This window comes from Sander vitreus, chromosome 22 (assembly GCF_031162955.1).
Source record: "Sander vitreus isolate 19-12246 chromosome 22, sanVit1, whole genome shotgun sequence".
In the NCBI taxonomy this organism is placed as follows: domain Eukaryota; kingdom Metazoa; phylum Chordata; class Actinopteri; order Perciformes; family Percidae; genus Sander; species Sander vitreus.
This window is the reverse complement of record NC_135876.1, coordinates 2,394,630-2,408,914: the sequence shown is the minus strand read 5'-3', so window position 1 is coordinate 2,408,914 and position 14,285 is coordinate 2,394,630. Positions and strand designations below refer to the sequence as shown.

Sequence of the window (14,285 nt, the reverse complement as noted above, 5' to 3'; positions counted from 1 at the left end):
AATACAATCATGCTGGCTTGACTTTTCCTACAAGAGTCTATATTTTCATTTAACATTGTTTTTATACACATTGCACAAAAGGCAAAGAAAATACAGTCACTATTACCTATTTTGTCCAAACATGGTCATATTGACCGCTCGGATTTCCGCGGTATTGTTTTTAATCTTTCGCGTGGTTGAAGATGTATATTGGTTGCTTAGTAACTATCATCGCCTCTGTCAGAGAAACGTAACTAGCGGTCTCGAGTAAGAAGTGTGGGCATCACTCGGTAATGTACGCTACTACAATAAATACAGTGTGAATGGACTCTGTTCTGAATCAGAAGGCAAGCGCCGGGCACTCGCTCTGTGAAAGGCACGGTACACGTAGATGGCCGGTGGCTGTCTACGTGTTCATATTACTTTATACATCCTCGAACTGGCTGGAATCATTGTACACATCCTCTCCGAGGAGTGCAACAGCAGTAAAATTGCCAGGAGGAAATTCATGCAACAACTGGCAGAGGAGCTGAGAGCGGAGTTTATGGAGGAAAAAGGGCAGCGGCGCATGGTCCGAGCAACATACCTGCCCAGGGACTACAGGTGGAAATTAGCAATTGTTGCTATAACCTGGCCCAAGACATATTCTCTTGTTTAACAAGTTTACTGTTTATTTGTGCATTGTCCCTGTTTCAAATAAATCAATTTCCATTCCATTCCATTCCATTCCAGCACTGCGCATCACAGCAGATGCCAAAACGGAGGCAGTGCCAGGTTAGTTTAGGTTATAAATGTTCAAATAAGATACTTTAGGTTGGTGTTATTTGCCTGTTATGACTTATGTTGAATGAATTTCCATACCATATTTTTCAGATATGAATGTAGCCTATGAAATAATTACGGTTTACTATGCCATGATATGAATTATTGAAACACGTAGCCTATTAGGCCCAGGGCCGGATTTTCCACCAGGCCGATTGGGCCGGTGCCCGGGGGCCTCCGACCTCTAGGGGGCCTCCAAGATCCCACTAACTGTGTGGCCTCATCCTTTTTTCTTTTCTTTTTTTTTTTTTTTTATTATTATTATTTAAAATTAAATTAGAATAAAATTAATTAATGAGTGTGTTTGTGTGTATGTGTGTTAACAATAATTTATTTGTACACAAAAAAGTATCATGATCAGTTTTTGGGCTGTGTCGGCTGTTTCTGATGATGACAGTGAGTCAGGTTACTGCGGAAACTGTTGATAGCGGCAAGACAGACTTTAGAGGATAGTGTGAAAGAAAGAGAGTAGCTAGAGGACATCGACAAAACAAACAACATGGATAAAAAAAAAAAAAAGTCATGTAACGTTGTTGTATTTATGTTGATTTTTATGACCAGATATGCGGTCTAGGCTTATCAATCCATAATATGTGGGAGTCATTCTCTAGTTGAGGGTACTTTCACATAATATTTCCCATAATATTTTAAAAGTAGCCTATAGCTTCTTTTATTTTTCCGTCAGTTCACTGCAGAGAATTGGTAAAGTATAGCTTTGTTGTTTTTCATATTTTTAGAACCTTATTTTTATTAATCCAATTCCATTCATATCAGACAATCGGACAGCGAGCAGGCATTTCTGCAATCTCTTGATAACCTTAACGATGGCTCAGTTCCATCTAGTGTCCCAGTGAGCTATGTCAGTGAGTCAGCATACACAATACCAGGGCCTCTCCTAAGTGGAATGCAGCCATCATTAATGGTTTTGAATACACCTGTGCTTTTCCTACTATGACATGTCAACATGTCTGCCGTGAAAAAGTCTATGAAGGGACACTGAGAGCGACCTGTGAAAGAAAGGCTCAGACAGCCTAAACTATAGGTGGCATAAGTGAAATGACCTCATCTTCAGCGCCGCAAGTCCTTTGGGAACGTATTGATACAAAATGTATGTGGAAAAATTATAAAATGTGGGCATATCAGCGATTCAAAAACAATGGTTCGCTGTGCGTTTGCGTGGAAATGTCAAGGATGTTTAACATGGGCAGCGAATGGAAGAAATGCTTAAATGAGCACATTGACTGAAAGTAGAGAAGCATACCTAAGTTTTGATGTTCATATGTTGTATGACAAGGGTTAGGGTTAGGAAAACAAGTTAAAGGGATGTAAAAAACAAAAACATGTAGCGTACTGATTCAAAGGTTTGATTTAATCAGGCAGCTTAGCTTAGCTTTACACCGGGAAATGCAAGAGCCAACTCAATCAAAAACCAACCAATCATGAAGCGTTTAACTCCCTTTTTTGGTCTTATCTAAATGTGCTTCTTATAAAACTTGGACAATGAATCAATCACCACAGTACTTCAAAATCAACTGTCTTTTTACAATATTTAAAAGCAATTTTATGAAGAACATTTTGCACATAAGACACTACATGGACAAAATCAAACAAACAAGCCAGCAATATGGAAAATGACTGGACAATGAGTGTACACACGTGATTCATTGTTCTAGAGAAGCTCATTATATATGGATTGTCTATGAGATACTCTTCTGTCAGATGTCCAACAGAGTCAGTTGGCCACAGTTAATGCTGCTATATTGTAACTCAAGTTCTTACACCAACCACAACCCAGACTCGTGAGACAAACAAGAAGTCAAAAAGAAAGGCAAAAAGATTTGTATACACAGAGCAGGAGTGGTGCGTTTTTTCTGTAGGGAACCATCTTTTCTGACAGCTCAGCTAAACTTGCCTAACTAGTCTACATTAAAGGGGACAAATTATGCTTTTCTACAATGTTATAATGTCGGATTTCGTAATCTAACGTTAGCCTACTGCTAAATAAGTAAGTATAAGTAGCTGCATGCTAACGCCACATAGCTGTAGCTAATCTTGGCAGCCGATATTGGTAATTTCTCCCCAATTTCGGGTAACATTACTGCTGGGACATGTCCGTTTGTGTAGTATTTGGTTTAGAAGCCTTTATTCTGATACTAGTGAAACAATAGTGCAGGCTGCGGAGCGAAGCGCAGATTCCAGGAAACGGGGGGGCTTAAAGAGACAGGCGCTCCAACAGAGCGTCTCACACAGAGGGTGAATACAGGTGCAGCAGCCGTGGGCAGTATGAGAAAAATGAAGTGTTTTTTGAACATTAAATCATGTAAACATGTTCTAGTACAAACAACACAAAATGCTAGTATTAACCTAAAAATGCTATATAACAGTTGCCCTTTAAAGAGGTGACAGGAGCTTCGATTTGGACAGGACTTTGACGACTAACTTTCAAAACATGTCAATGGCTTGAGAACGGTGAAATAAGCAACACCGCTAAGAAAATATGAATCAGTATGTCCCTGAGAAATTGTTATACAGCACTTATTACATGGCTTGGTTGAATTCTAAGGCATTCTGCGGTCTGTTATTTCTTGATAACAGACCGTAGCTAAGGATAACACACCGTTGCCATGCATAGCAGAGCGTTGCCATGGAGGCAGTTCTGTTCACTCAGCAGCTATATCAATCCGCTGAAAGAAGTCCGGGTAATTTATCAGCTGTGGTGAAAAGTGGGGAAGATCAGATCGCAGATCGCTACATCTTTATATACGGTCTATGACCGCTACATCTTTATGTATGGTCTATGATCGCTACATATTTATATATGGTCTATGATCGCTACGCAGTAACTTTAGCTGTAGGGACAACAACGCTAATTAGTTAGCTTACATTGCAACATGTTTAAGGTCAACTGCAGCGGCTGTGCAAAAAGGAAACAAGATGAATGAGGACATAAAAGTCAACATAAATATTCCCAAAGAAGCCATTCACCGTGTCTCACTTCACCGTCAACGGAAATGTTCAGTTTAATGTGAATTTGTCCACCTATAGCTAGCGATAGCATGGCAGCACCCCATAACAGCCCGACTCATAAAATATATGGCTACTACGACAGCCCGTAAGGGGGATAAAATGCGTGCCCGGATTGGTGGCTTTTGCCATAAATGTATTCGCTGCAGGAGGGGGAGATACTGTGGTGTTGAGTAATAGACGAAGGTTTTGCATTAAACAGCTACAGAGTTCACGTTGCTATGGACGCAGGATTCCAACCGTAGAGACAGAACGGACTATTTTCTTTAGCTGAAGCAATACAATCATATTTAAATCAATAAATTCCTTTTTAAATCAATATTTTGTGTAAAATTATTGATTTATTTGGTAAGTAGCCATGTAATAAGCGGGATAATGTAGAGCGAGGCGATTGTTATAGCGAAAACAACCCCTTCAGGCTGGTTCAAGACCTGATCACCCTGTCGGGGTTGTATTCGCTATAATAACTGCCTCGTTCTACATTATCCCTTACATATTTGTTTCGCAATAGGATGGAACACAAAAATCAGTTATTTTAGATTTAATAGGCAAGACTAAATCCCTACTTACGTATTTCATTACCTTCCACCTTGACAATCCAAAAACAACACAAACTCTAACAGCACTTCCTTTGTTTGTTGCACACATGGCAGGCCTGGGAAACAAAGGGCTTCCCATTCTTACAACTCATTGGGTGTACTTTTTGTGGACATATTGGTTCTGTTTTGTTGACTGACCGAAACATGCTTATTTAACCCCGGAAAACGTTTCACCAGCATCTGTCTGAAATAGTTCTGGAACTTTTTTCCAACAAATGTGTAGAAGATTGGACTGATGCAAAAGTAAACATAGGCAAAGATACGAGTGACTTGAAGAGCATGAGCCAATTTCCGTGTTTCCTGACAGTTTCCTGAGGTACTGGCTTTTTCGTACATTAGATATACAATGTTGAATGGGGTGCAGCACATAAAAAACATCAGGACAATGAAAAATATTAACCTGACTGTCTTGAACTTGGTAACTATCTGGGATGACATGACAGTGATAGCAATCCTAACGTAGCAGTAGATAATAACAGCCAGAGGAAAGATCAAGAAAAGGATAAGCTGAAGGTAAAAAGCAGATGTTCTTAGCAGCTCTACATTCAAAGAACCTAAGTCACCAGGAAAGTCTTGACAGTATGTTATGTTTCCCATATATTTGAAAGTGGTATGGAGAATCATTGGCCTGATGCACGCCAGGCCGCTGACCAGCCACACTACAGCGCAGGAGAATACTGCATATCTTTGATTCCTCATTCGTGGCGCGCCCAAGGAGTACACAACTGCAAGGTGTCTGTCGAAGGTCAAAAGAGTTAGAAAGAGGACAGAACTGTAGAAGCCCAGATAGTAGACGATACCAACAATCTTGCACATGACTTTGCCGAAGATCCAGTTGGAGAGCTGCAAGTAGACTCCCTGGAAGGGAAGGCTGCTCATGAAGATCAGGGAGGACACCACCAGGTTCAGCAGCAAGATGTTGGTCACAGTGGTCAGCTTCTCAAACCTAGGAGGTGGTCATTTCAACAGTTAGATGGAGGGAAATACTAAATGCCTATAGGTCATATAAGCATTTTTGACACTGATGTATCACACTGACTTTAGGTGGTTTCTTCATACTTTAAAAACCTGCTGAAGATGTACAATTGTCCAGGAGAAAATGGCAAATTGGCTAAAGATCATGCTGCAAATTTAAGATCTGATATGAAAGCCAACATTTCAGTCAGTAAACTGTTATGGCTTTAGTGAATCATAAGTCCAATTCTCAGAGGCCAATGCTTCAGGGAATAATAATGATATGATTGAATATAATTTCCGTCTTGCCTACAGTTGCAAAAACAGTACTGAAAAAAGTATAGATTTTTGTTCATTTGCCTTTTAAATGTGAAAAAAAAGAAAGTTGTTTTCAGTGCACTGAAAACTGGCCTCAATTTCTTTTGGTACCATAGGAATTGGTCTTTACTTTCCCTGAGCTGTCACCCTTTCAGCATGCAGCCGACAATGCATCTCTTTAACCCTCTAAAATATACTGCAATAAAAGCACTCTTTCAGTTCGAGGCCCAGGGAGAGTTTGCTGAGCTCATCTCTGACAATGTAGTTTTCTGTTTCCATGACCACCAGAAATATGTGTTTGCTCACAAAGGGAGAGCGCAGTGATGGAGACCAGGGTGGAGAAAGGAGACTTGGCAGACAGTGACAGAGTGGAGGTAACTCAGGGGGCTTAGAGAGAAGAACTTTACCTACTGGATAGCTACTGTATTACTCTCTCTGTGCATACAAGAATAGGAAACTCCTAGTATGACTTATACTCTCCCAGTGGGTGTCTTTGTTCCATAAATGGTCTAGAACTGAAGCCTGTCATTCAACGGCTCTGTCCATTCTGGCTCCCAAATTATGTCAGAATCGCATAAGGCAAGACTAAAATCTTTAAAACTTTTGGATTCTAGCTGTAAGAGTGAACAATACAGATGAAATATCCTATACATGAATTTCATTTTTCATTTTCATTTTTTTCTAGTTAAAAATACAGAATCATAAAAACACCCGCCCTATGCCGCAGACTTTAAGAAATGAATGATGTGGGAAAAGTATCATGATCATCAGTTTACATTTGAAGAATCATTTACATTTAAAGTATAATCCTTAAGATTTTCATTTAATTAAATCCCATTTCTAATGCTTTTAATGGTCAGCATTTTTTCACTAATAGCCATTCAGTGTATTTACATTCTTTAACTCTATAGTTTTCATTGCTAGTGGCGGGTCCACTAGCAATGATGATGGACAGATACAGTAACATCTCTCTCACATACACACACACACACACACACACACACACACACACACACACACACACACACAGCTGATGGTGTCGCTGTGACTCAGCTGTTCAAGTCACAGAGGCTGGTTTTAGAACGTAAGAGACTTCACCTCTTTCAACAGCCAATAGAGAAGTCAGCTAAAAATTATAGAAATAATATTATCAATAATCCCTTTTATTTCTACGTTACAAACAGCTTTACGAAATGGCAGTTTTAGACGGAGCGGAGCCTCAACAACCGCCCGAAAAGCACAGTAACGTTATATGGTGGAGAGAGATAGAGAGACACTGAAGAGAGAGAGCGCCCAGCGGCGTTAGAACAAAGCCGTGAATCGGAGAAATAAAACGTGTTTTCGCCGATTCATCACTAGAAATGCAACTGCAGCAAACATGTCACTATCACTAATGTTCTCCACATTCATATTTAGACAAAACAAATGATATATCCAGCTTCAAAAAAGTCTACAAGTCTTTATATTAAAGAGTAAGTCCTTTTTTTAAACATCTGCAAAATTGCGTTCGCTAAACCCACCAGACTCCATGTAAATGAACAGTAACATCGTAAAATACACTTCATTCAAAGTCGACAGAAACTAAATAAAACTATGAAAAGCTGTTCTGGGTAGTCTTTCCACTTTTCCAACGAACACAACTCTAGTTTTGGTTGAAATAAACACATAGTTTATAGATTTACATGTGAAAATATGTTGGCTCTATATAAAAGTATTGTTTTTTTAAATGGAGTCTGGTGGGTTTAGCACTAGCGACTTCAGAGCTGTTTCTGGTTAAACAGAAAGGTCTCAAAGAGGTTTTAAGAAGGTCTATCTCTGTAGGGATCCTTTCCATAATGTTGTCAGACACTTAGAATAATAATCTGAGTCTGTCAAAAACAGAACTTTTGTGAAGGTAAATACAAGCTGGACAGTTGCCCTATTAACTTATATTGTAGATTGTTTCTCCGCTGCAGACTGCAGCGATCTCGCTTAATACTGGACCAATGTCAAAGATTGTTGTTCCCATCAGTCGTTTAGACACAAAAACATAGAAAATAGGGTCCAGGTTGTTTATTGTGAAGCAGCCACAGGAAACACAATGTATTTTTTCCTTGAGGTTTTCCGCTGACCACAATCAAAAATATGTCTACAAAACATTTGGCATTTTTCATCAGTGGGTTATTAATAAATATATATATATTAGGGCTGTCAATCGATTACAAACTTTTATCTAATTAATTACATACTCTGTGATTAATTAATCAAAATTAATCGCATACATAATTAACGGTGCCTAGACCGAAAAAAAACAAGAAAAAACAAGAAGGGTACTAAACAACAATCGGTGACATTAAAAAACAGCTTGTTTATTGCTAGGCCATATGGTCAAAATGAAATGATTTAATAATAATGTATAACATATATATATATATATATTAGGGCTGTCAAACAATTAATTTTTTTAATTGCGATTAATCGCTGAGTTTCTATAGTTAATAGCGATTAATCGCATATTTTATCACATGATTAAAATTCTATTATTTTGCATTTCAAACAGTTTTTAAGTACATATTAACAATTGAAAGCAATGGAATCAAATGGATGCAAAGAAAGTGACTTTATGAACTTGATTTTAAGATTTGTAATTATTTATTTACTGTAAACAAAATAAAAATGTGTGAATCTGTCATTACTGCACAATTCCTCCAAGTACCTAACTAAAAAACTAAAAATCCCTATCCTTACCAGAGTCAATCTAGTGTTTAGTAACTCCTAAATAATGTTGATTACTCACTGACGTCCAGTGATCACCGGTTAATGAGACAGCGTCTGCAGCACCTTGCAGCTGTTCCAGTGTGGCTGCTTTCTCCGTGTCATACAGGCTGTGTGTGGTGAAACTACTGTCCCCCTCGACGGCAACGAGACAGGTCACCGTAGTACGTCTTTAAGACCCGAGTCCTCTACGATGCTGACAGGTCTGCAGTTAGTTGCCACCCGTTTCGCAAGAGCTGTAGTAATGTTTTTGGATTTGGTTTCATCCAGCCCTTAATCGCATCGCGATTAACGCGTTAACGCCCTAATATATATATATATATATATATATATACATATACATATATATATACCGTATTGGTCCGAATATAAGACGACCCTGAAGACGAAAAATAATTCTAACAAAAACACATTGAATAAAACAAGGTAGGCTGTTGTTTTTAACATCTTTTAAAAAAAATCATATTTTCAATATCTTTTTAGATGAAAGTGTCTTATTAGCGGTAAATATGTCATCATTCCGTTTTTCTGTCACGTAATCACACACAATCAGTTAGAAGCAGCCGCTTTGAGGACCACGGTAAGATTATCTCTGGCTGTTTGCATGTTTAGAGAGCGTATCATCTCCATGACAACGCCTCGTTCTGACTTCTGACTTTTAGGCTTTTTTGTAGCTGGATATATCATTTGTTGCGTCTAAATATGAATGTGGAGAACATTAGTGATAGTGAGATGCTTGCTACAGTTACACTTCTAGAGATGAATCCAAAAACACGTTTTATTTCTCTGATTCACGGCTTTGTTCTATATATATATATATATATATATATATATATATATATATATATATATATATATATATACATACATATATATATATATATACCGTATTGGTCCGAATATAAGACGACCCTGAAGACGAAAAATAATTCTAACAAAAACACATTGAATAAAACAAGGTAGGCTGTTGTTTTTAACATCTTTTAAAAAAAATCATATTTTCAATATCTTTTTAGATGAAAGTGTCTTATTAGCGGTTAATATGTCATCATTCCGTTTTTCTGTCACGTAATCACACACAATCAGTTAGAAGCAGCCGCTTTGAGGACCACGGTAAGATTATCTCTGGCTGTTTGCATGTTTAGAGAGCGTATCATCTCCATGACAACGCCTCGTTGTACTTCTGTTCTGACTTCTGACTTTTAGGCTTTTTTGTAGCTGGATATATCATTTGTTGCGTCTAAATATGAATGTGGAGAACATTAGTGATAGTGAGATGCTTGCTACAGTTACACTTCTAGAGATGAATCCAAAAACACGTTTTATTTCTCTGATTCACGGCTTTGTTCTATATATATATATATATATATATATATATATATATATATATGTATATATATACATATATATATATATGTATATATATATATATATATATATATATATATGTATATATATATATATGTATATATATAATAAATAAATGCTTTAAACTGCAAAACCAAACCACCATGTGTCTCTTTAAATTTCTTTTTTCATTTATGCTTAGAGTTTTTGCTTGTTTGTCCACTCACCGATGGATGATGACCAGGACCAGCCCATTGCCAAAGAGACTGAAGACAAACATAAAGTAAAAGAGGATGGATAGCCAAGCTCCCACATAGTTGACACTGTCCAAACTACATGGTGATGCCGTTGTGACCGATTCATTGTCGTAGTCATAACCAAATATTGTTGTGGAGTCCATCTTGATCTCAAATGTTAGCGGGGAAATCTGTCATAAACAAAAATGCAGCCTCAATATTTACAACATGATGCAGTCAGTATAAATGTGAAATAATCAATCCATTATAAATGCTTTAAGGTGTAAGCTCCTTTGAGGCATGCAAATAGGCAGAGCTAGAAAGCAATGCCTTTAACTGACAACTTGCGAGGAGCATATAAATAAAAAGGAAAAAAAAGGAAAAAAAAAAAGATGTTGTGCTTAAGAATACGGATCATGCTAAGCTGAGATGACTTACCGCCCGGCCAGCAGAAAAGCTTCGGCTTGTTGTCTAGACCACAACTGTCTGACTGAGTTGAAGTCACTCCATGGTAAGTCAGCCAGCTAGGGGAAGGAAGTTCTTCAGAATTGTGTGGGTGGGTGTGTGCGTGTGTGTGCGTGCGTGTGTGTGTGTGTGTGTGTGTGTGCGTGTGCGTGTGCGTGTGCGTGTGTGTGTGTGTGTGTGTGTGTGTGTGTGTGTATAAGGGGGACGAATGGCCTAAAAACACAGCATACTGTCTCAACACACCCTCTGAATTATAGTCTCCTCCCTGGATTGTTCAGTTGAGACTCTAAAGCTGTGTTCACATCACGTGTTAATATGTCACATTACTGTAATGACCATCTTGATGTTGGAATAGTGCCGGAGTTAGAGGAGTCAGTGACAAGAAGTAGCAAAATACTGCAGAAGACCACAGACAAACTTCTCAGCTTGTTTGATAAAGACGAGACTTAGTGAGTCCCAGACAAGGTTGTGACTTTGGGAACCCAGCAGAGTGCTGAAGAGACTCCTGCTAACATTCTCAAAGCTCTCTGCAATGCACCTGGAATTAGTTCCATCATATAGTTTCCACTTTGCCTAATCAGGTGTTTAGATCAAAAACAGCACTTAAAACCCCCCGCAATGGGCTAGGTTGGTAAGGGGGTGATACTTCAGGTACCAGTGAGATGGTGGAATAAGATCCAGGAAGTCCAGTTTAAGTAATAGATGTGTTACATTTTAGGCCAAGACACTGTACAGCAGTTTATAATACTCTGAGACGTGGTTTTACAACTCTGGGAATCATTTGTCAGCTTGTTGCTGAATCAGGCGCGTAGTCAGTAATGGGCCAGGGCGGCACTGGCCCGACCACTTTACTCACTGGCCTGTCCAGCCAAGTTTGATCGGATTGATAGTAACAAAACTAGTTGTGTGTATGTTTAATGTGTCTTCTCTTCTGATTAAAACAAAACTGTTTAAACAATAGAATAAGGATCAAACAATTAGGAAGGCTTCGGAACGTAGTTGGGTGGTAACAACAAGTAGACTCTCTGGGCGGCTTTCAGCAGCTAACGTTAGCTAGCTGGCTTTTTAGACAATGTACCATGGATGTGTTAAGCAATGTACTGTTAAAAGTTACTACGACAACAATGGCTGTCTTTCATAATTCAAACAATGCTTGGCTGGAAGTTTTCATTCTTTGATTTTCTCATGATAGTGTATAATAATAATAATAATATAATAATCAATGTATAAATATAATATATTTTAGCCTGAATAGGTTAAAACCGACAGGTTTCTCTCTATACTGTTGTGTACAACCTTTTTAGACTGAGCTTTGTTGGTTGAGCATGTTGTAGACAGTACTGCTATTGCCGTTGTAATGCAGTATGTTGGAATGTAAAATTGTTGCTGTTTTTTTCAGTTTGTCCTTTTTGCTACTTCTACGTCTTTTTGAAAATGGCCCTCTCACTTTTGTACTGGCCCACCCAAAATACTATTTCTGCCTCCGACACTGTGCTGATCGTAGCATCGCAGATTGCTAAACACACCTGACTACAGGAGACATTAGCTCAGACTTGCGGAGCACATATAGTTGGTGCGGTTCGAGTACGGATCACGTTCTCACCACAAACGAACTGAGACCACCTCTTCAAGCAGGTCTTGGTACGCTTGTTTGGTCCGCCTTTAGTGCGCACCAGAGTTTGATTGCAGCGTTCTCACTTGCCCAAACGAACAGCACCAGTAGGGCAAGGTTCATTCACAGCTCATTTCCAAAGGGGCGTCACCAACGGACGCAACTCAAATGCCTCTGGGCGCAATTGGATAGTCCTTCAACCAATCAGACCAACGATCCGGGTGACGAAGCAGCGACAGCGGCATCAACGGGTTGCTGCCATGGATGTATTAAGAGAACGCTGCTCTTCGGTGGCCGTTCATGTTGAATGTAAACAAAAAGCTGCTTGCCGTCGCTGCGCTATCGTCATTGTGTAAAGCCCGCCTCAACGGTTGTGATTGGTGCCTCGATTTGGAGAAATTGGAAATGGGCTTGAATGGGCTCTTGGCCAACCACTTGCAGAGCTAATCTCAAATTTGCTGGAAGTTGGTCAAGGTTTTCTTAGAATAAGTCAGTACTTCTGTCTTAAGGTTTTACAAATAAAGAGGAAGACATTTGTTTCCCTCGGATGATGGTGACACCATGACCACTCAAACTTGAAAACTGTAAGCATAATGTTTCTAGCAGTTAAATGTTCACCTTGTTCAGCACTGTTGTCCTTGTTTTTAGTTGTATGTCCTTCTGTGCATGAACATTGAGAGCAACAACAAGTGGGAGTCAAATTCATTGTGTACACACCTACGTGGTAATTAAAGCTAATTCTGAATATTCATCATTCGTTCAAAACAACCACAGTGACATTACACAGCATGCATGTTGCAGTGTTTACTGGGTGTTTAGTTACTTAGTTATTTAGTTAGATGCAGTCTCATGACGTAAATAACACCCAAAATTAAGTCTAAAGTGGGCGGCTCCCGGTGGCTCCAGCTGTTGCCATCTTGGCAGTGCCTGACATTGCCTAACTACCTGCTATTCCAAAAATGGGCAAAGAGGTGGAGCATGGATGGAGCTGAGGCCGGCCGAATGAAACCTACAGCCCCTGTGGCGCCATCCACCTTTCACTCAAAGTGGCACACCCTCGAAGAGATATTTTGCTGAATTAAATCCTGCTCCGTGTCATGGCAGTGTGTTTAGATGAACGTGTGTGGCTTCTCTCCGTGGCTGCGGTGCAGGGAGCTCAGAGCAGCCAAGGTCTGCCAAGATCCACCGGACCATCCGCCATCCACCATCACTACGCTGGATTAAAATCAGCAAAGTATCCCTTTAAATATGCATAACTTCAACCAATTATTTAAAGACGTTATTTAATTGAAACAGGTGAGTTATTTTTGAATTTATTAATATTCTAACGGTAAAGTTTACAACAGCAAAGTCATCATATAACTTAATAATATCTTACTGGAAACATTTTAAATGTCAATAAAGCAAATAATATTCCTGACATCAAAAAACTGAGGGAAGTTTAGAAAGAATGATACTTTTTTTTTAAAGATTATTTTTTGGGCATTTTTAGGCCTTTATTGACAGGACAGCTGAAGACATGAAAGGGGAGAGAGAGGGGGGAATGACACAGTTGTTGTCAGATACAACAGCAACAGAGAGAGAGAGAGAGAGAGAGAGAGAGAGAGAGAGAGAGAGAGAGAGAGAGAGAGAGAGAGAGAGTTGTGTATAAGACGAAAACAATGTGTCGGCGTTGCTCCACTGTTGTAGGGTATGTGAATGGATCAAAGATGCTACGCACATCTATGGCATCACCCAGATGAGCCAATCACTGGGATGAGGAAAAAGCTATCAGTTTAATACAGAAATCTTTAAAATGATACTTATTTTTATAATGACAATAGTTTACCAAAGTTGCAAGATGGCAAAATGCTATCTAAGTCCCCAGCAAGAGGATTTTGTCTGTCTCTGACATTTGCTGCCCGATCTGCCCGAGCAAATGAAACACCAGCTGACAGATTTGTCTGGTTTGCAGGCTACGCTTGCACTACTATCTGTTTAAAATAATGAAAAGAAACATTTCCTTAAGCATTTGGGTTTTTTCAGCTGTACTGAACTCCACTGACCTGAGACTCCTAAACAAGGTTATGAACCAAACCGGGACTTCTGTGTACCGTTACCCTATTTAGCACCGATTTCAACTTCTCGTTTATTTCAACGCCTGCGGAGTCACCTGCATCTAGCCCTATTTAAATG

At 39.2% G+C, this 14,285-nt stretch overlaps 1 protein-coding gene across 1 annotated transcript; it reads right to left on the bottom strand.

The window, feature by feature from the left end:
• Nucleotides 1-2,149: 2,149 nt before the first annotated feature.
• On the bottom strand, nucleotides 2,150-10,692 carry LOC144537262 (C-C chemokine receptor type 3-like). Its single transcript, XM_078280861.1, has 3 exons — nucleotides 10,472-10,692; nucleotides 10,025-10,224; nucleotides 2,150-5,370 (listed from the first exon to the last, which is right to left on the bottom strand). The coding sequence occupies exons 2-3, from the start codon at nucleotides 10,195-10,197 to the stop codon at nucleotides 4,506-4,508; spliced, it is 1,038 nt and encodes a 345-aa protein (XP_078136987.1). The 5' UTR covers nucleotides 10,198-10,224; nucleotides 10,472-10,692; the 3' UTR covers nucleotides 2,150-4,505.
• Nucleotides 10,693-14,285: the final 3,593 nt, after the last annotated feature.

Coding starts and splice junctions, on each gene's coding strand:
- LOC144537262 (XM_078280861.1), bottom strand. CDS start 10,197: ATGGACTCCACAACAATATTTGGTTATGACTACGACAATGAATCGGTC. Junction 5,371..10,024: donor GTCCTGGTCATCATCCATCG/GTGAGTGGACAA, acceptor ACCACCTCCTAG/GTTTGAGAAGCTGACCACTG.